General features: G+C 39.9%; 1 protein-coding gene across 1 annotated transcript; it reads left to right on the top strand.

Annotated features, from left to right (window-relative positions):
- Positions 1-1,240: 1,240 nt before the first annotated feature.
- On the top strand, positions 1,241-20,990 carry nid1a (nidogen 1a). Its single transcript, XM_042502149.1, is given in 21 exon segments — positions 1,241-1,659; positions 4,256-4,558; positions 5,054-5,280; positions 5,388-5,692; positions 5,812-5,952; positions 7,023-7,274; positions 7,577-7,777; positions 8,527-8,760; positions 9,509-9,646; positions 10,185-10,313; positions 10,645-10,788; positions 12,264-12,383; positions 12,866-13,093; positions 13,924-13,983; positions 13,986-14,095; positions 15,511-15,637; positions 15,729-15,900; positions 17,949-18,106; positions 18,187-18,310; positions 19,110-19,222; positions 20,409-20,990. Coding segments are annotated over 21 exon segments (3,621 nt in total). The 5' UTR covers positions 1,241-1,455; the 3' UTR covers positions 20,540-20,990.
- The last annotated feature ends 2,436 nt before the right edge of the window (positions 20,991-23,426 follow it).

The raw sequence follows: 23,426 nt of genomic DNA, 5'->3' as shown, positions 1-23,426 counted from the left end.
CCTTATGTTTCCTAAATGCTATGTTCCCTCAGCCCTATGTTCTTTTAGCTCTGTGTTCCCTCAGCCCTTGAGGTTTACTCAACCTTGTGTCCCCTCAACCTTATGTTTCTTCAGCCCTATGTTCCCTTAGTCTTATGTTTTCTCAAATGTATGTTTCTCAGCCCTTTCCCCTTAATCCTATGATTCCCTCAGCCCAATATATTCCTTTAACTATATGTTCCCACAGCCAGGTAAATTATCTAAACTGATGTTCCATCAGCCCAAAATGTTCCCTTAACCCTGTTTTTCCCAAAGACTATGCCCCCCTAGCTCTATGCTCCCTCAACCTTATATTCCCTTTACCCTATGTTCCCTTACCTTTATAATTCCTTAGCCCTATGTTCCCTCAACTTTGCGTTCCATCAGTCCTGTTTTTCAAATTTATGTTCCTTCAGCCCAATGTTCCCTTAACTCTATGATTCCCTAAAACCCTATGTTCCCCAGCCCTATGTGTTCCCTTAACCATATATTTCCTCAGCCCTATTTTCCCATAGCCCTATATGTTCCCTTAACCCTGTGTTTCCTAAACATTATGTCCATTTGGCTCTATGGTCATTCCTATGTCCCATAACATTATAATACCTTAGCCCCATATTCCCACAATCCTATGTTCCCTCAGCCCTTTGTTGCCTTTAATTCCATGTTCCCTAAGCCCTGTGTTCCCTCAGTCCTATGTTTCCTCAGACTAATATTTTCCTTAACTATGTTCCCTTAACCTTATGTTCCCTCAACCATATTCTCTAACCCTATATTTATCCCTATGTTACCTTAACCTTATAATCCCTTAGCCCTGTGTTCCCCTGGCCCTGTGTTCCCTCAACCATATGTTCCATCAGGTCCATATGCTCCTTTAGTCCTTTGTTCCCTCAGATCAGTACCTCCACATATGAAGTTATGTTTTCGCCTGCTTGTTTGATTGTCTGTCTGATATTGATTTTTAGGCGCGATGGGCAGCATCCCTAACCCGTACCTTGTTGTGGAGGCCTGCTCTGATGCTAATGGCACATAGGTGCTGAATCCAAATCAATGGATGTGACGTGAAACTGACTTCAGTGCCCACTTCTATCCTGAACCAGCCTTTATAACTGCAATGCTGTGTGATTTCAAAGTGGACCAAACGCCATCACTGCAGATTTTTCCTTAACATTAAACTGAGCGTGCCAGTCCACAGTTATTACCACATCACTTGAGGAATTTGTTTAGGAAACAGCATGAAAAGAAAAGTATAGGCTACCTCTCATTTCTCTCTGCGGCGCTGGTTGTTTTATGAAAGCACTTCTCAGCGCCCCTCTCAACTCCGCCCCACGTTTCCCCAAACTCTGACTGAACTTTCCTCAGAGGAGCCCGTGCGTCACTCTCCACAAACCTGGCTCGGACAAACTACGGGACTGCTCAACTGCTCCTGAAACACGAACAATGGGCTGGCAGGAGCACGGATGGCTCGTCTGTGCGAGTTTTCTCGCATTTGTGGCGTCGGTGCAGAGCATAACGCGGGGGGAGCTTTTTCATTTCGGTCCAAGCGCCAGGGACCAGTTACTGGAAGCAGGGAATGACCAGACGCACCGACTTGAACTGGACAAGCCTGCGTTGTTTTATGATGGCACTTTCAACAGCATCTTTGTAAGTTAACCCACAACTCTGTACACTATTACTGTCATTTTGGACACGCGTGGGATTTATTGTTCAGGATGAACTGACCACTGAATTTGCGCAATTACGCATATCCTAGAAACCCCGGGCAGCTATACGTGAAAAGGCGTCAGTATTGCAACCTTATACAATACCTGGAAGTTACAGAATATATCTAGGGCAGGGTATGCTCTGGGGTATTTGTAAATATTGATTTACTTATCACAGGGGCTGCTGTATCTTGTGGAATGCATGTGTCCACGCATTCTTACAGCTTCCCCCGAGGTTATCATTTTACTGTTGACACAAAGACCAGAGTACTTATTTTGCAATCCAACTCAACATCCTACTGATGAATCTATGACACAACTGTGAGCCAAATTTGTTAAATGTTCACATCCTGTAATATTTAGACGACACCCAATATATAGACTGTGCAGAATAGCGACTTTGGAGGTTAGTCTGTAACGAAATAAACTCTCAAAGATTTCACTTGTTTGTAATTGCCGTTTGCAGTTACCAGAGTTTTTAAATGACTTGGAAAAAGGCTGAAAGCTGCACCATTGTATTGGACAAACAAACAGCCCTTTATTCTCAGTGATTCTCCTTTTCAAAGAAAAGTGCTGCATCTCTGTTTTAATTGTGCTGCATGTGGATAATATGCTATCAGAAAGCAATTATATACAGAGGGTATTTCCCTTGAAAGGCAGGAACTTAACATTTGCCCAAACTTTTCCATATGTTATTTATTTTTTTAAAGTTATTAGTCTACACTAGGGATACACAATACCATTGGCACATCATTGTTATAGACAGATATTGGCTTTAAAATGAAATACCGGAATCAGCTTACATGGAGATTTCTGCTGGTATGACAAACCGATATTTTATTTTTCTTATTGGCAAAGTGAACATGTACAAAACATCAGCCTTGAGTTGAAATATTTTTCTTTTTTTTTCACAACGAATGACTATCACATACACTGAAATGCATTATATTTTATGTCTCTATCTGCTGGTGGGCCATCACGATAAGTGTCTGCATAATATAATGTTAATTCTACTACAGAAGAGACAGTCACTACATTAGGTGGGGGAAAAAGTGGACACCATAAAACTTCAAATATAAGCCCGTCCCAGTTAAACGCCCTTTTACTATCCTGGTGTGGTTTCACATTTTGACAAATAAACACTCATTACAGGCTCGGTCACCATGCTGTTCATTTAAAAAAAAAAAATTTGGCTCCCTGCTGGAGCTAATGTTAGTTAGCTGCTTAGATCATGCTTATAAGTATAAATGTTTAAAGTTTTGTCAGTATAGACATGCTACACACATGGTTAGCTTGGTAAGGTTCTCTATGATTCATTCAGTTAATTTTACTGAAACCATGAGTACCAAAGAATAAGTACTACTGGCATAGTAAAAGAGAGGTTAAATAAATAATTTGATTGTATTTCCCATCTTTGCTGAGTAACAGTTTTGTGTGAAAGGAAATAAAAGCCTTTCCCACGTAGACGTCTGTCCCAAATATAAGTCTGTTGAGTTCAGTGGTTTAAGCAAATAATAGCCCAGGCTATTAATTGAAGTTTTACATTATATCAATATCGGTTATCGGCCAAATAAGTTATTATATATTATAGATCTGCGTATTGGATATTGGCAAAAAAATCCAACATGGTAACCTAGTGTAAAAACATCTGTTTTTACACTAGGCCCAATTTCACCCACGGAGCGAAGGAGATGTGCAGAGGCAAAAAGTCCTGGTTAACACATGAGTCTGAGGTTAAGAATAAATATTGAATTCCTTATTATGAGAGTGAGTCTGATGGGTTTCCCCACTTCTGATTACTTCCAAGTTATCTAGACATCACTCTCCGTAAACATATTTCTCTCCTGCCATCAAGATGGCCTAAAGACTTTTGTCTTTCATTTATGAGACACAGTCTGAGCCCTGGAGGGGAACAGTAATGTTTTTCACACCAGACATAGTTATAGAAAACTCTTCTCTGATCATTATTGGTGTGATTCATATCCCACAAAGCCCTTTTGTGTTCAGGTATCCGCTAACCTTAAAATCTCTCCCTGCATTACTTCTGTGAGATCAGACTCAGTGATCAGTTTTCCAGCTCTATCTTTCATTTTGTCAGGAAGTTTCTGTAATGAACATTAGTGTGCAATCTGTGGGCTCTCCGGGGCTGCTTGTCAGGGGCAAGGACAGGAAACAGTGTGGCCCAGGCCAGGAATAGTGCTCTTGTTTTCCTCTGGTCAGGAAGTGAAGGAGCCCCATGTGCTGAGTGAATGTGTGTTTTTGACATGAACCCAGCTTTTCTATTTATTTTTTACAGGCCCTGCATATGTTCACAATAAACCTTAAGTGTGTAAAATCTGTGTTAAATGGCATCTTGTTTGTTCATTAGTACGTTAGTGGGACATGGCAGCTGATTCGGATCATTACTGTAATGAGTGTGCAATAAAGATCAAAGTGGGTCAGACTAGACTGAGTTTGCCTCTGCTGTGAAACACTTCGTCATGTGTCGTTATAGATGGTCATATGGTGTTACAGTCGTCTCCAACCTTTAATTTCAGATCAACACCAATGGTTTTGTTGCCACAGCAGAGCCAACGGGCGAGTCGACATATCTTGGCGAAATGCCCCCAAAATTCGGCATGATCGCAGCTCTGCAAGGAGACCTGGACACAAGTGATGGTGTTGGGAAGGTTTACTTCCGTCAAGACTCCAGTCCTTATGTGCTCAATCAGGCAGCCAGTTACATCAACAGGGCCTTCCCCGAGGACGACGAGGTCAGTCCCACCCATGCTGTGGTGATCACCTGGGTCAACGTCGCCCCCCACGAAACTCAAAGCAGAGGAGATGGCATTGACAAGAAGGTGAGCAGCACACAGTTTTTCAAGTGATCTGTGGTGTAACTTAGGGCTGGGCAATATATCAATTTTATATTGAGACAAGGTATCAACTCCTCTTTTACAGAATTTAAAGGCTGCATCTCAGTAAAGCTGTAATACTCGACATACATACGGCATCAAAATAGAGCTTTTTTATCAAAAAAAGTGCCAGTGTGAGCACACCTCACAGAGATCGTAGATTAAACCCTTATGTCTTAAAATCCCTAAAAATGTTGTAAAATCCCAGTAATTACCTAAAATCCCAAAAATAGGGGGTCATGTATTTTTTTTGATCCGTTTGTATGTAAAGCATTCTGTGTTACATTATTTTTTGCATGAGAAGTGCTATACAAATAAAGTTTGATTGATTGATATCAATATCGAGGCATTAGGTCAAAAATGTTGGGATATTTTTTTTCTCCATTGCCCAGCCTGGGTATGACTTGCTATTTACATTCTCTTTAATGTTTTATTACACAGAGAAACACCTTCCAGCTGGTTATTGCATCCCTGGAGACCGCATCGTACGTTATTGTTCTGTACGCAAGGGATGGGATTCAGTTTTCCTCAACGCCTGTACAAGGCAGGAATGTGATCATGCAGGCTGGCTTCAGTAAGGGTTTGGTCCGAGGTTTCCTGTATTCCAGTCAGGGACCATACTACCGCACCACCACTGATGACGAGGCGTCCGTGAGGGCTTTAGCAGAGTAAGTCAAACAATGGCTGTCAGCTCAGGAATAAATGTTTCCTGGCTAGTGTTGCTGTTTGGATATATTTCAAGAATAGTGACTGTAAGAGTCTTTTCTCCTTATAGGGAGACCAACTCTGGCGTGCGGGGAGTATGGGTGTACGAGATTGGAACGTCTCCCTATTTTACCAACGTGGCTCCAGGAGAGGTCACTGACCTGCCCACCGAGGCCACCACACAGGGGCCCCCTGAGAGCGATGGGGAGTCCTCTGACACAAGGGGGACTGTGTATACTGATGGACAGCAAGTGCAGTATCCTCCTTATGAGACAGAAGGAGCGCAGATCGAAGTCCACCCAGTTCAGTACCAGCCACATCACCCTGACAACCCAGAGGTGTTGGTGGTGGACGACACAGATATAAATGTCGACGGTGAGTCCCCAGGAAAACGGCTCGGAGCTTCTTTTTTAATTATTATCCTTATCAGAACATGTATGTAATCAATTTAGCTGTGTCTGCCATATGCTTACCATTTCTTTCAATGTTTTCAGTGTTTTCTTACAACCTGGGGACATGTGCAAACAATAGAAATAAGTGTTCCCAGTTTGCTGACTGCCAGGACTACTCCAGTGGATACTGCTGCAACTGCAGACCTGGCTTCTATGGCAATGGGATACAGTGTGTGGCGGAGGGTAACGTTACACTCCTGCTTTCAGTGGTCACTTTCAAACAGGATTGTAGCTTTTGAGTGTTGTCATGTTTTAATGCTTCAGGAAAAAGGAGAGGAATTGGTTAAAATGCATGAAATATGTATCTATGGTGAAGTTTAAACAGTTTCATGTCACAAGACCAGAACTAACGTTATAGATATGACGAGACAAAAAAATACAGTTGTACTATTATTTTTCCTGCATTAGCGTCTAAGCCTAGTAGTGCTGCTATGTTTTCTACTGTAAATGTACAATTTTAACAAAAAAGGTTTTTCCTTTTTTGTGAAATTGCAGTTCTGCTAACTAATCAATACCAGGAATACCACAGTTCATCACCTTTGCTTTGCTTACTAGCTTTTTACTAATACAACTGCACTTAAGACTTAAAACAGCTGCATAGCTAAAAAAAAATACAAAAGTGTAATGCATTCACTCGAGGAAAAAAATACACGTTTCTGAAATAATGAGATTATTATCTACAAATTCTTAAAACACTTTTAATGGGAAAAAGCCTGCTATTTTTTCAGAATTAATTAGATAGTAATCTTGCAAATGAGATTTTTTTTACATGAACATTTTTTCTCATAATACTGGGATATTAATCTTGTTTATTTAATAAAACACAAGATATTTTTTTTCTTAGGTGATTGCATTATGCATCCATAAAATATATCTTGGCCTCTAACAAAAAAAAATTAATATCATTAACTAGCTGGTGTAAAATGATACTCAACAGCATCAATTTGAAAACAAGCTACCTTTTAGGTTGACATTTTAAAACAAACTACGAACTTTGAATTTGTAAATACTTTATTACCAAAAAGCATTTAATGTGTTTATTTTTCTATTTAGTAGCTGTCTTATGTGGAGATGTTTGGGAAAAATCTTTTAGCTGTTTAGCAATTTAATGTTACTTTGTGTGTTCTAAAATTCTCCATAATTGTCCATTTAACTACTATTGGAATTATTTGAATAAGTCTGTGGGTTCAGCTTTGGTGTTCGGATGCTCTCCTCTGTGACCAAATTTGATAGTTTGGGGTTTTTTTTTGCAGGAAAGCCACAGAGGATGAACGGTAAAGTGCATGGAAAAGTGTATGTGGGCAACTCTCCTTCTCCAGTGGAGTTCAGCAGCAACGACCTGCACTCATACGTTGTGGTAAATGATGGTCGTTCCTACGTGGCCATCAGTGACATCCCGTATACCGTTGGGCCCTCACTGCAGCCGCTGTCGGCCCTTGGTGGAGTGATTGGGTGGGCGTTTGCTCTGGAGCAGCCTGGCTTCAAGAATGGCTTCAGTATTATTGGTAAGGGGAATATTTCTAACTTTACTAACAATATCTGATAATATGACACCTAGAAGCTTTTCTTGTGTTTTCCTCAAGCTTCACTTGATTAGAAAATTGTAAAAAGCAAATATTCTGGAAGTATAAAACTCTGTAAACAATGTTAATGCTTCTACAAGCACTTTGCCATACAGCTGCAGTTTTACTCACTCTGTCCAGCTGAATTCTCCACACATTACTTCAGCGGAGACAGGAGGCGGTGAGCCAAAGTTCATCCGGGGCCAGGGTCTTAAAGTTAACCTCCTCTTCTCGATCCTCTGTAGGGGGGGAGTTCACGCGGCAGGCTGAGGTGACCTTTCAGCCTGGGAATGAGAAGCTGACCATCAGGCAGGAGTTCAAAGGCATCGATGAGCACGACCACCTGGTGGTGAGCACCACCCTGGAGGGCCGGGTCCCTGAGGTGCCTGGTGGCTCCACTGTGCAGATCGACCCTTACTCTGAGATCTACCAGTACAGCAACAACTGTGAGTTGCAGCTTGAACAGAGACTCTCTTTGTTTTTCATTGAAATGTCACTGGCTTGTTTCTCCAGGGTTTTTTTTTACATTTGGCCAAATCTCTTTGTCCAAAATTTTTTTAAAAAAGTGTTTTTATGCCTCCGCGCTGGTGGTAGCTGTGGTGGGAGGCGTTATGTTTTTGGGTTGTCCATCCGTCCATCCCATACTTGTGAACACAATATCTCAAGATTACCTTGAGGAAATATCTTCAGACTTGGCACAAATGTCCACTTTGAGTCAAGGATGAACTGATTAAAATTTGGTGGTCAAAGGTCACTGTCACAAAAACATGGCAACTTGGCTGTAACATAAGAATTCATACACTTAAATGTCGCACAAATGTCTCGTAGGATATAAAGATGATGCAATGACAATTTATATCCAAAAGGTCAAAGTTCAATTTTACTGTGACTTCATAAATGTTCTGTAAAACACTTTTCTGGCCATTATTCAATGTCATAACTCAGGAACAGAAGGGGTGACATTTGGTCAGATAGTGAATTGGTGACACTATTCTTGGCTGTCCACTTTGAAACTGCGCTGATTGTGTATGTGTGAGGCGTCCATGTTTTCGCAGACATGGATGTAGACTGTAGGTGCAACTTGATTAGTTGCAGAGGCATACAACCACGAGGCGGTAATTCTAGTTCTGCTTTTGTAATCATAACTAAACCATTAAGAAGACTGATAAAATTTCTATTTGTTTCTTACTTTCAGTGATCACTTCATCCTCCACTCGGGATTATGTAGTGAGTTTGCCCGATGGTTCCACTGAGACCAGAACGTATCAGTGGCGTCAGACCATCACTTTCCAGAGCTGCCAGCACGGCGAATCTTTGAGAAACATGAAACCGACTCAGATGCTCAGTGTGGACCAGGTCTTTGTCATGTACGACGCTAATAATGAACTCATCCGGTTCGCCATGAGCAACAAGATCGGTGATATCAATGGTGAGGTCACAGGGATTATTTTTGCTTTCCTGTTTTGGTCTCCGCTCATTTCCTTCCTGGAGTACAACTTATAACATCCTGACTAAGGACAGGATTTACTAAAAGTCAGGGCTATAAATGAATGTTTTTCTCATTGAATCACATGAATTATCCCTTTGAAACTTTGGCAAATTTGTTTTATTTCTTTCAAACACATGGGGAGAGGGCGACGAGTAACTTACAAGAAATTAGTAAACAGAAGAAAACAACCTGAAATGAGAAAATAAAGAACAGTAGTTGTATGAATTAAAAAAAAAAAAAAAAAAAAAAAAATATATATATATATATATATATATATATATATATGTTTTTCTATTCTAAAAATCTTTTGTAAAAGTTATTAGTTATTATAATATAAACATGATTTTTAATATGAAATTCTAGTAAATATATATATAGTTTTGTTGACGTTTTTCCACTAGTTTTAAATTATTTTTCCAACCCCCTTTTTATTCCCACCTATTTTATCATTTACTTGTCACCTTTTTTCTAATTTCTATATATTTGTTGGACATTTCTTGTAAAGTCGGTCATTGCCTTTTCCTCCATGTTTTCCCAAAGAAATCAAACCAATTTACATAGATTTCAAAGGGTTAACTAGCTTGTGAAAGGTGTCTGAATGCAGCACAAAAAAGTGATGTTGATGCAGGATTCAAAAGGTCAATATTATATTGGTAACACTGTCCTTAAATACACAATTTATTCTCAGGAGGGCAGCCACAGGAGAACCCATGTTTCACTGGAAGACACGGCTGTGACACCAACGCTGTGTGCCGACCTGGAGACGGAGCTCAGTTCACCTGCCAGTGTGCTGCTGGCTTCAACGGTGATGGCCGCACATGTTATGGTAAGAATGACATATGAGTTAATACAAAAAGGACCTTTTTTTAAAAATTGTTGTTTGTGCAATAAAGCTTCTTACCGCCAGTGTAGTATCTGCTTTGAAGTGAATCAAACAGTTTGACTGTACTGTTGAGAGCCATAATTTAATTAACCCAGACTTTCTAAAGCCTTCCTTCCTGGGGAACTGGGCAATCAAACCAATTAGCAGAGGGAGTCCCATGTGGTAAACAAAGCCTCTGATGCTCCCAGACCAGGTTAACGTATATAGTGTGGCCCTTGTCCCCAGTCCACACTCTATAGGACTTTTTGAGACTAGACAGGAAGAGCTCTGAGGCCCATACAGTAGAAAGAGGAAGGAAACATCTCAGACAGATGTTATCTGCAAACATTTGTAATTAAGAAACCTAATCAAGCTCTCCCCTCTGATCTCCATCTGATAATGAAGGACACTGATTTAACTAAAACAGAATTCAGAGCCTCAAACTCAAACACAGACCTGCGGCAGTTATTAGCATATGATAATTGCCTCTTCTCTTTACCAGACATTGATGAGTGCAGGGAGAATCCTCAGATCTGTGGCTCCCACGCTATCTGCAACAACCAGCCCGGGACCTTCCGCTGCGAATGTGAGGAGGGTTATCAGTTTGGCAGCGATGGGCAGACCTGCGTTGGTAAGTGGTGTTTGTGTGCTGCCGAGTGCAATTACATATTTTAAAAATCTCAACTGGTAGTTTGGATGTAGAGGTTCAGATATAAACTGTAATTAAATGTATTAAGATATTGAGTGGACTAGAGTGAGCAATATAAAACACATGCATACTTACCAAACATAAGTGACTGGTGCAGTGGCATTATCATTTCGGGGATTATCTAGTAGAAAGTGTGATTTTAAAAAAAAGTTGAATGTGATGCCTAGTCCTTTTTGACATGCTCTAACATATCATATCATAATCATTTCTTACCAAAATAAATATTTTAAGAAGTATCTCTTCTTCCCCTCAGAGGTTGATCGACCTGTGGACGCCTGTGAAGAAGGCACCCACACCTGTGACATTCCTGAGCGCGCTCAGTGCAGCTACACCGGAGGCTCGTCCTACATCTGCTCCTGCCTGCCAGGGTACATAGGGGATGGAAGAATCTGCCAAGGTACAGCACACACATTATTATTCACAGGAATAACTGAGTTTGTAGGTTACAGACTAACTACAACATGGGCGTCATTCAAAGGTTGCAGAATATATGACATTAATGAGTAGTTATTGCATCTAGTTAAAATCCAGTGAAATGAACTGTTTGTAGTTTATTAGAACTTTTAGTATCTTTTGTGTTTATCATGATAACATTAGATTTACTGTACAGGATTGTAGTAGTGCTTTTGCATATATTAGCCCATCAGTTACTTCTTGTTGTAGCCAGTTAGGCCATGTAACTTTTAAGGCTGATCTACCTTACACAGACTCGTAAGCATGACATCCAGCCCACATAGCTGCAGCTGTGAATGGCCAGATTGCTGCCAACACAATCAGAGCTCCCACTGCTGCTTTGTGGGCTGAAAGAAGTTTAATTTCCAGTTACTACGTCTTTAAACCAAAGTGAGATTTCTCTTAATTAAGGAGAAAAAATAATAGTCATTAGTGAATGGAATCACAGAAAGCTTTTTTAAACTCATTTAGCAATTACATTGTAAAATCATATTATTCATTTAATATTTAAACATGATGGTAAATTGTTCAGTCTATGAAAGAATGATTTAAACGTAGTTACATTATTAGATTATTGTGAACTGATTATAAATTCAACTCTAAAAGTCTATAATGATACCTGTGGAACTCTCTGTGGCTTAATACTTGTTGGTGTCTGCAAGGAGAATGTGAAATTTGAGATTTGAGAGTTTTCAGCCAAAAGGTTTTGCATTCATGAGCCATGTTGTCAGAGGAAGGAAAAACACAAGCTGACAAGGACATTGTGAAAGTGCTGTGATTTTAGCGGCTTCTGGCAATGAAAGTGTTGTTGGAAATTTGCCCTTATATCTTGAATGTCAGAGCATCCTTTCTTACAGTTACCAGGAGAGTTTTCAAAACGCAGCCTCCTTGCAAATGAATTATCATGTGATTGTGACCAATGATGGCTAGAATCTGCTGAAACTAACGGCTGCCTGTATGATATGGTGCAAAATCACATGACATGTTTCAAAAATGGTTGGCTAAACAGGCTCATGGGAAACGGCCTAGTCCTTTAACACAAGTAGTCCAGATTTCAAATCCATTACATGGGCTTTAAGGCTATAATTGTTGAACCATCTGCCCAGGAACGGGGGAGGTGAGATTGCTTACATAATACATCTGCAGCGACTGAGCAGTGAAACATGAAAAGCAGACGGAGGTCCTCAATCTGCGTGTAGTTTTTTCTGGCTGGTCCTCAGTAGCACTCATTCATAGTTTTCATTCTTTCCATGCTTGATGTTGTTGGGCACAGGCTCACCCGGATCATCTGACCATAAAAGGACACGACAAATTGGACATGCGGAAAAATATTTCCGCTTATACGGTTGATGAATGATTCCTCTCTCTCTCTCTCTCTCTCACTCTCTCACTCACTCACCCTGTCCTTTTTTCCTGTAGACATAGATGAGTGCCAGCCAGGCAGGTGCCATCAGGACGCTGTGTGTTATAACACCCAGGGATCATTTACCTGCCAGTGCAGGCCGGGTTACTATGGTGACGGCACCTACTGCTCTCCAGGTAAGTCTTGTGGAATGCCATCACTTTTTGACAAGCAAACCCAACATCCTACTTGAACAGTGCATCATTGTCAGTCGGCTTGATTTTATATTCAGTCTGGAAACACTGTGAAACAAGTTTATTTTGGGATTGTGTCGTGGGAGTCTGGACAGATTTGGTAATAGTTTTCTTTTGATTCAGATGCAGACTGATGACTAACAAAAAAACCTGATCATTTTCACTCTCAGCATTGTGTATCCCGCCCACTTGGGCAAGAGCAGTGTTTGAAAATGAGTTCCTTGCCAGAGTATATTGGTGCCAGCTGGAACCTGTTTTTCATTTTCTTCTGGATGGCAAAAGGAATTTGTCATGTCTTATGAGGGATTTGTGTGGCTGAATTTAAAGCAGAGGACAAAAGGAGATATAAGTGAACTCATGAATACATTTGTGGCATTATTACGGGGGTGTCTGCGTTCACTCTCATTTGTCATTTTTCTCTTCAGAGAGGACAAAAACACAATGTGAGAGCCACAGAGACAGTCTTCTGGGTGCGACAGAGTTTGGTCCACGGGGCCCCCGACCTCCTGTTGGACAGTACATCCCTACATGTGATGAGAACGGAGCCTATGAACCCATGCAGTGCCACGGCAGCACAGGACACTGCTGGTGCGTGGACCGAAGTGGGCGGGAGATCCCTGGGACTCGCTCTGGGCCTGGCAGCAGACCAATGTGTGAGTAAATCTCATGTGTTTATCAGCAGGGGAGCACAGTGTCTACCACTGTTTATTAAAGGAACACTAGCCGCCCTGATGTGTTTGTATGCCATTTTTTCACCCTATACTACTTTGACTTTGAGAAGAAACCGTTTTTCTCTCATGCCTTTGGAAGTATCCAAAAAATGAAGTCATTGGGATCCATGTTTAACAGCAGCAAAACTATCTAAAAAAATACAAACCCAGTTTAATCCAAGTCTCATTTATCCAACCATATGCCCAGAACTCCCCAAACAGATGGACCATTCTAACTGGGAGCTGAACAGAAAGTGAAACTTGACAAAAATTCAAAAATCCAGTCAGAAATTCAGTTCACTTGCTGAACACTGGAGCTGCTGGTGAGTGACTTTAGTAGTTTTAACGGTTAGTTTTGATTTGGGAAAGTCAAACAATGGTTCATCCACACTACCAGTGGTAGACATGCAACTCCTGTGTTCAGCAAGGTGAAAATTCTGTTTGGCTGTGGTTAAATGTGGACCCCTTTCATTTCAATTTATCATGAATTTAATCAGTTTTTGGATTCTTTGTTCACTAGAGGCATGTGAGAAGAACTTTTTCTGAACTGTTTCGGTGTAACATAAGGTGAGTAATTGATATACAAATGGTCCGTTGGGGGATTCCTTTGAAAGAGCAAATATACATGAGTGATGCACAGCCATAAACACAAGCAAAAATCAATAACTAAATTTTGCAGAGGATTTTTATAAAAAAAATTCTGTCGCTAAACTGATTCGTGGTTGGTTCCTCCTCAACAAGACCCCTGATTTCTTAGTGGTTGCCTCTGGTAGGTATTGACCACGGTGGAGTGCCACCACCTGTTGGACCCACACCACGACCTGATGTCCACCCCTGCCTTCAGGAACACACCTGTTGTTTGCCCAGAGCGGCAGGATCGAGCACGTCCCTCTGGAAGGTTATGATATGAAGAAGAATGACGCTAAGGCTCTCCTCCATCTCCCTGTAAGTTTCTTTGAATACACTTATCTTGTGGAGAAGGTTTTTGTCATTTTTGTTTTTTTTGAAAATTATGCTGTTCAACATTTTAAGAGCCATGTCCTGGTAATACCAGTGCTATTTATGTGGCTTTTGGGTTATTCCATGTAAATTCACCCAGTATTCAGAACTTTTCCCCGTTCATTTCATGGATCCTACAGTTTTTCTCCAAATACTTTTTGTATTAAACTTTATTACGTGAATTTTTGAAGTTTGATTTCATAATGTCGCAATGGTATGCTACGCCTGACTGACTGCTTATTTTTCACTGGACTGAGTTGAAATTTGTACTAAACATTCACAAAACCCTAATATTAATTTGCAACATGTATTAATATGAATAGTTGATGCTAAATGTTAACAGTAATACACTTTATAAAAATAAACAGCTTTTACCAAACGGAGAATCTTACAATTAAAAACGTATTACTTTGACTAGTTTCACTGTCTTGCAGCCAAATTTTAGCATTAATTTCATTAAAAATTAGTGCCACAGATCTTGCTTCATAAAGCTCCAGAGCTGAAATACCCACTTCATAAGATATGAAATGTTGAAAAAAGATAACATTTTTTTGGAACTTCTTTGCACATGTTAACATTTATTGCAGATTCATATATATATATATATATATATATATATATATATATATATATATATATACACACACACACACACACACACACACACATAACACATATATATATCTTTGGTCAAATGTGTTTGACTAAAATGTGTTTAAATGGAAGATAAGGGAATATTTTACTGTATTTTTGTCTGTTTATCACTGCCAAATGCTAATACAATCTCAGAGGATCACAGCTGTACAATAAGCACTTCTGAGTAAAGAAATATTTCACAATGAAGATGTGATGTGAGTTTAAGCAAATAGCAACTGTAAGTTCATCTCAGGCAAAACGTCAGGATTTCTTGGTATGTGTGATCAGATATATTACTCTAGAGAAAACAATCAAAATCAAAAGCTCTAGTATGTTTGGATTTCTTGTTTGTGTATCCAACATCAGCTCAGCCTCTTACACAAATCACTCCCCCGCTGCAAATAACATTTGCGTCCTAGGTCTGTTGTTTCCCCATCTGCGTCATGCATTCACTGCCTGCTCTTGATTGGAGGCACATGGTGACATTCACACTAATTACTAACATCAGTCTGACATCTTTGGAATTGCAATCTGTATTTCTTGTTATGGTGATTTCCAAAGCAGCTGGTCTGGGGCCTGGCCAAGTTGCTCACACTCAGTGTGTGGCTCTGCTTAGATTTATGTCTAGACGTTAATGTAAAAAAGAAAAAAATGTCTGGACTGTGTTTTTAAGTACGACCACAAAAGTGCACTTCAAAGATTGTTGGTTGATGAACCCTCCACAGGAGAAGGTAATCATCGGAGTGGCCTATGACTGTGTGGAGAAAATGGTCTACTGGACTGAAATCACCTCTCCCTCAATCAGCAAGGCCAGCATCCAGGGGGGAGAGCCCACTGCAGTCATTAGATCAGGTAAATGTTTAATTATATCCTTCACACTTTCATTTTCAACCACTTATTAATAGGAGACTGTTTTCATGTGAAAAATGTAACATCCCAACAGACCTGGACAGTCCAGAGGGTATTGCCATCGACCACTTGGGGCGAATTATGTTCTGGACAGATTCTGTGAAGGATCGAATTGAGGTGGCGTCGTTGGACGGGTCTCAGCGTCGTGTCATAATAGACACTGATCTCGTCAACCCCCGTGCCATTATCACCGACCCTACCAGTGGGTGTGTATTGTTTTTACTTAAAACTCTTTTCTAGATATTCTTGAAACAATAAGATGAAGCAACAAAAACAGTCAAAAACCAGGTAAACTCAGACATGTACAGGAGTAAGAAATAAATTAAATCAAAATATTAAAATAGCAAAGGCTACCAGCTGTACGAATTGTTTAAGATTGCTATGCATTAGATCAATGGTTATCAGCTGATCCAGCCACGGGGGCACCAGATTTCTCCTTCGTCATTAGTTCAAGGTCAACACATGAGATAAATTACCACATATTCAATTTGATTTCACAAAATGTACAACACATTTGCTTAGAAGTAGGGCTATCAAACGTTTCATTTTCCAAATCATGATCAATTGTGGAATTTCAATTGTGATTTTGCATTACAAACATAATTACATTATGAAATCCATTGACAAAGTAAAGCAATTCTTGCCAGATGGTCTTGATTAAGAATCAAATTACAGCAAAAAAAACTGTTTGGGACTAGCATAAAGTGGTCATATCTGTAAAGGGGAGAACCAAGAGAACCTATTTTCATTTAGATATCTTGAGGTCAGAGGTCAAGGGACCCCTGTGGAATAACCATGCTGTTTTTCCAACACAAACATTTTGCCTGAATCTGTATTGTTAATCAAGTCCCTTCGTGAAATGCTAGTATAACATGGTCAGGTCTTCTAGTTTCATATGATACTGATATTGTTGCTTGAGCTTTAAAACTCAACGCGGTACAGCCTCTTAAAGACAGGAATGTGATCTGGCAATAAATGGGATTTAAAAAGATAACACATCATGTACAGAATTAATCACATCCTGATTAAGGCATTAATGCTGACAGCCCTACTTAGAACAAAAAGAAATATTGCAAAAATAAACAGAAACGGCACTGCAAATTTAAAAGCTCTGTGCTAGAAATTTGCTGTACTTCAAAATAAAGTGTGTTTTTTTACAAACCTGGTACATTTACAAGTCACTTGTGGTCCATTCAGAGCAGAGTGGCGACCCAGTTTTGGTCTGCTACCCACTAGTTGGGAACCACTGCATTAGATCTTAAGATAGGGCCATGACAAATATGCTGGGTGGGTTACTCATCCTCCCCGAGCCTCCTTTAGATAAGCGAGAAATGGGTCCTGATAGCCAAGAATTTTTTTAATTGAGTTGGTTTTCACGATACTGAGTCTTTCCATCTGTATGACTGACATCATGTAAGACCTCCTTCTGTGGAAGAAACGAGGAGAGGGCGATTTTCATGCCCGTAAAGTGAATCTTTTGGTGACAGTCACCCCCAGCATAAAGGCCTGTTTGATGGCTGTAGGGAGGCACAGAGTGAATTGTGAACACCCGAAAATGGCGAATACCTATGGAACCTCTTCCAAATTTCTTATTCCAATGTTATCTTGACGTAGGATAACATTTAGTTGCAAGGTAGAACAAAACCCAACATCTGCTAGGCATTGTAATGTTAATGTCCACGCAACATGAAGTTCTAGCATCATCAGACACTTAAAATATCCTCAATCCGATTTTTATTCCAACCAAAATTTAACATCTGTCTATTGCTGCCATCTGAAAAAAGATACAGAAGTATCCACTGCCAAACCACCAGACTACACAGCAGCTTCTTTCCCCAGGCTGTGAGACTCCTCAACTCCTCCTTTGACGCCAAAAAGATGTAGCAGGATTTAGGATCAACTTCAATTTCATTTTTTCTTAAACCACGTTGGGTGGTATTTATCTTCTCATCTAATCCCTGGCAAGAAAGCAAATAAGCACATATCCCAATATGTCACACTATTCCTTTAAATATGTATAAGTATACTGTATATCTGGATAGTAGAACAGCTTGTGTGGATATTAGCAAAATTTTCAAATACTGGCAGTCTCCAGTACTCACAAGAAGCCGCAACAACTTTGATTTGTTTCTGCTGAAGAATCAGTGTCAAAACAGTAACATTCATGAAATCTACCTGTAATTTAAAAAGATCTGATTAAAAAAAATCTGCTGAGTTTGATGGTGAACTGACTCTAGTCCTGTCCCTATAACAGTAATCTCTACTGGGCTGACTGGAACCGCGATGCCCCCAAGATCGAGACCTCTTACATGGATGGATCCAACAGGAGGGTGCTGGTTAAAGATGACCTGGGCCTGCCAAACGGCCTGACTTATGACTCTCAGAGCTCTCTGCTCTGCTGGGCAGATGCAGGTACTGTAGATTTCAGACAGATGACTCATCTATGAAATGATGTCTGCCTTGTGATCAGCAATAACCCCTCTTGCCTGCAGGCACACATAAAATGGAGTGCACACATCCTGGCCACGGTGATCGCAGAAAGGTTATGGAGGGACTTCAGTACCCGTTTGGAATCACGTCTTTTGGAAAGAACATCTACTACACTGACTGGCGGAGGTTTGACTTTTTTATTATCATCTTAAAAACTATCTTTATACAACTTATGGGATGTAAGTTTAAAAAAAAAAAAAAGAAAGAAAGAAACTACTTTAAGTTTTTTGAATGAATGAAATCTTGGAATGCTTTATGTTTGTATAATGCTTACATAATTATTAAACGTTATTACACACATATTTAGTGGTAGGGGTTTGGCCAGTGTAGCTAGATGTAATTTGGATCGTTTTGAATTAGTACACAGTGGAATTTATGAAGACATAAAGCAGCCTTTATCCAGGGTTCACTGTGCAATGTAAGAAGTTAGATCTGTTGAGGTAGAGGGGGGAGAGGGGAGGTCAGAGGTCAAAAAGCTCCCCACACTTTAACCATGGGCCCTTGATGTTCTTCCAGACCGCTCTGAAGACTGGAGCTTTCTTTCTCATTCTGTATGTTAGCCACTGAAAAAATGCGGGGGTTGGGGTGTCTATTTGTGTGTGTGTGTATGTGGAGTGGAGAGCATCTTAAAAAGTGGCAGCTGCTTGCAATTTCTCAGCCTCAGCGTCTGCGAGTGACCTGCCTAGGGCCTCCCTCTGATCTTGCCAGGCCTGTAGCTTTTGCAGGAAAAGGTTGAGAGGTGGTGTTGGTGGGAGGGGGAGGCACACAAACTATGCCAGTTATGTCGAAGAAAGCTACCCTAACCCCTTACTCATTCTTGACAAACTTTATACAAAACACAAGGAGGCAGGATGCTAACATTTCTCAAGCTGGGATAGTCTCAGATTGCTAAACTCTTGCTAAGTGCTTTTTGTGTTTACAACAGAGATGCCGTGGTTGCTGTGGACCGCTATGCTGGCAAGGAGTCAGATGAGTTCCAGCCTCAAAAACGGACCAAGATATATGGGATCACCACAGCCTTAGGCCAGTGTCCTTCAGGTAAACATACCAGCTGTTCGATTCAGTTTTGTTTATAAAGCCCAGTATCACAAATCACAAGTATTCTCAATGGGCTTTAAAACATACAGCATCCCTCTGTCCCTTGACCCTCACAGTGGATGAGGAACCCCCGTCCCCGGCATGAAATGTCCCGCAATTTCAAAGAAATTAGTAATTTGGAAAAAAAAAATTAAAAAGTTAATGAAAAATCGTCAAACCTAAACTACATTTATAGTTAACACAATTATATATTTTACATAATTATTTTTTAGCACTTTTTCAAGTAATTTTCTCATTTGTTTTTTTTTTTTTTTTTTTGCTTTACTACTTTTGTTTTTGGTGGTTTTTATGTGCTGATTTTCAGGTAATTTTTTGTACTTTTTACTAATTTCTTGCCAATGTTTGGATCATGTCTTCATAAGTTGCTCATTGCCTTTCTTCCCGTGTTTTTCGAAGAAGTCAAGCCAATTTGCCCAGGTTTGAAAAGGTTAACATGAACTAACTGAGATTAATCAGATAAATAGGATATAAATCAGTTTAGTGCAGTTCCTTTTAAGGCCAATTAAATGTTCCAGACTCTGTAATGGGATGTGATGGTCAGTTGTGTCAAGTGTGACACTTAACATATCCGCTCTTGAAGTCTTAAATATGTTATTATTATTAAATGTTTGGTTCTTTTTATTCACCAAACAAATGGCAAGGAGACTCTCCCAGTCCCACGAAAGACAGTTCCTAGAAATAGCTTGACCCAGGTACATTTGGAGGCTACCTTTGAGTCACGCTTATTATCTATTTTCTTTACTCCTCAGGACCTAGCAGCCCACCTTTGTGCCCTCTGTTAAGATACGTATACTTTGAACAAGAAAAATCGCAGGTTCTGAAAGCAGTAGGAGGTATTTTGCTGCAAGTGTTAAACATTACATAGAGGGATGAGTGATGTTACTATGCGGCACCAGGCCTCATCCTCTCCTCCAGATAAGGCTGCATGCATAAATCCAGGGAATGTGGAGTCAAGGGAGAGGGGCCTCCAACATCTGGAGTTTGCTATGTGTTTCTTTCAAGTGTGTATATGTCTGTTGAACAAAAAGTGACGCGACTGTTTCCTGCCATCCCCTGCTATGGTGGCTCAAGATTTATACTAACACCCAGGAATGTCCCACATTAATACAAGTTTGTTTTTTTCCAGGACAAAACTACTGTGCTGTGAACAACGGGGGCTGTACTCATCTCTGTTTAGCCACCCCTACCGGCCGCTCCTGCAAATGCCCCGACAACGCAGTGGGCGTGGGCTGTGTGGAGAGAGACGGCGGGTACTGAGAGGAGGCGGCTGTGCTCTGAGAGTTGACACTGTTTGGATGTTTGACCGCAAATTAGGAGCCATTCAGCATTACTAAACTATAGCTGCTGAAAATGCCACTGAAAACCACAGAGGTGAACTTACTGTGCCTTTTATTGCTCAGCGTTATGCTTATCTACATTTTTACATTTACAAAATCACAAGCGCCATTGAAAATTGTAAATATAAACACTATTATTTTGTCTTTTCCTGAGTGCACATAAACTGAGAATAAAGCTCAAGGGATATATAATTTAATGTGAAATTTATCACAGCAATGCATTACATCATGTCATGTTGTTACACTGTGGCATGTTTGGATTGTCTTATCTCATGGAAGTATTATTGTGGAGTAGGACTAGTGTCTGTGCAAGCTGGTGCTGGTGGAATGAGTTTACATGCTGCAGCAAAAGAATAAACATTTTTCTAACATGTTCTGGTATGTGTATGGCTTCAGTGAAATAACAGCGACACCGTGTGTTGGGTAGTGTTAAGTACAAATACATGTTTGACGTGATGTTGCAGTAGGTGGCGCCAAAGTTAAGCTTGCCTATGGGCAGCACATGCCATGGAATAACAAATGCAATGTCTAAGGCAGATTTGCATGTAAAAATGTACAATGTCTAAATATATTTAAATGTATGCTCTGTATTCAAAATATTCGCATAGCAGTTGTGGTTTTGGCCCTTAGATTTATTATAATAGACTTTTAAAATAATAGTATTTTGAAGCTCCTTTGACATTAGATATAAATATAAGGTTTTTCTACATTATCTATTTATATTATAGTCCATTTCTTATGCATTAATAGAAGTTGAACTGAATAGGAAGTGTGACAAAACGTTATACTGAGTGGATTTTATTACCTAGGACACTGGACTAATGACCTGCCACATCATGTTCCCTAACAAGTAACACTTTGCCTTGTAACCCGCCTTGAAGTGCCGAAAAAGAGGCATTTTGATTGCTGTTTTCACGTAGCCTTTTTCCAAAATGCAATGTGGCAGTGGGAGGATGTTTCAGCTTTGTTTATACGAGGGAAACAAAATGCGCGGCTGCAGCCACCCCCACAGTCTGTGCGCTGCTGCAAAAAGGGAGACACGTGCTTACGTCAGTGGTGCATTTATGGACTCTTGATAAACGCGGAATATAGTAGATTTATCAAAGAGCTGCAATATCATTGAAACCACATTCTGTTTGCGACTGCATTTTCATTATTCATTTATCTGCCTGTTATTGTTGCCTGTAAAATATCAGACAAAAAAGTTGTTTTTTTTAAAAGAATGTCCTAAAATTCAAAGTGATGCAATCACATTGTTTTGTCTGAATAACACTCAGTTTACTTTAAAAAAAAAAAAAGTAGTGATCCTCTCTGCTTACAAGAAAGTAAGTAAAAAAGTAAAGTGTATAATACTATCCTTTCCTATAAAAAAAAATCACAAAGTGCCAATAAACAAATTACAAAATAAAAAACAATAGAAGAGAGAATAGCAACAGCACACAGCAAAGAGCTGACAAGACAAAACAGCAGCCACAAACTGATATGTACAGAGGCAAAACAAACAATCAAACAAACACAATCAACTGGGTCATTAGCTATTTAGATAAGGGCTCACCAAAAGCCTGACTGAATAACAATGTTTCCTTAAAAATAACTTAGACAATTAATCAGTTAAGTCATTTTTATTTTATTCATTTTTTTTCAATATCATCTGAAACTCTCTGAAACAACATTTACTTTTCCATGAGCCTCCCCAGGGGACTAGGAAAATGTCTGACCCTCCCTCCACCATAAATAACAATATTTCACTGTTTCTGGTTATGATAAATGGTCTGATTTAGGCGATTTTTAAAGAAAACAAGAAAACCCACTTGCAAGTTTTTTTTTGGGGGGGGGGGGGGGGGGGTATTTTAAAATAAAGATAAATTAAATTAAAGATGAACGTCCTGTCCCTAAGCTGATTAAAAAAACATAACCCCCCGCCGCTTAAAAATATTTGAGGAGACTACCCCATTTTTCACCACGTTCTCCTCTCTCATAAATAACGAACAGAGCCTCAGCAAAATATTTTCCTTTTTTTATTTCTGTCAATCTCCAAAGATGGAGGTCAGAACTTACCAAGGCCTACCGTTACACACTTTACTGTAAATAACCATTTAGGCTATAATTTGTGTGGTGGTTTGTATATGAAATGTATATTCAAGTTATACATATTGATAAAACAGGAATTTACCCCAAATAATCTGTTAATTCAGATTGGTCTGAGAGGGTCTTAACATTTTCGAAAAGCAATGACTGTGTGGGCACAGATAACATAGGCTACCAGTTTTATTATTCATCCAGAACCTATGGTGGGGCTACCGATTGGTGAATTTCCAGATATTCATCAAACGCACCACCTCTCCTGAACGTAATGCTTTGATTGATTGGGGAATCAGCTGTGTGTTGTCCAATGGGAGGCTGAACAGAAGTCAGTGGGCATGTCGCCGGCTGTGAGCGCTTATTAAGACCTATACAGCCCCGACCCCCAACCTTGTCTGCAAGGATTATTAGAGCCCTGACACAGCACATAAACAGATAAGACAGTCTTTTTTGACAGAATATTATGAGAATAATATGAAACTTAAAATTCATTCATTTTATTTTTCAAAGGGATTCAAACAAGGTAGTTGCAGGTTTAATTACTTGTAGATTTTGAATTCCACCCTCTCAGCAAATACAAATAAAAAAAAGTCAACAAAAGATGTTAACTTGAGATTTTTGCGACCAAAAGGCATTTAAGCTATTTTCCTCACTCATTCCTCAGCCATCGACGTCCTCCCTGAGTCTGCCTTGCAGTCACCTCAGAGGGCAAATTACACACGATG

This window comes from Plectropomus leopardus, chromosome 15 (assembly GCF_008729295.1).
Source record: "Plectropomus leopardus isolate mb chromosome 15, YSFRI_Pleo_2.0, whole genome shotgun sequence".
Taxonomy (NCBI): Eukaryota; Metazoa; Chordata; class Actinopteri; order Perciformes; family Serranidae; genus Plectropomus; species Plectropomus leopardus.
This window is presented reverse-complemented; position numbering and strand designations above follow the sequence as displayed.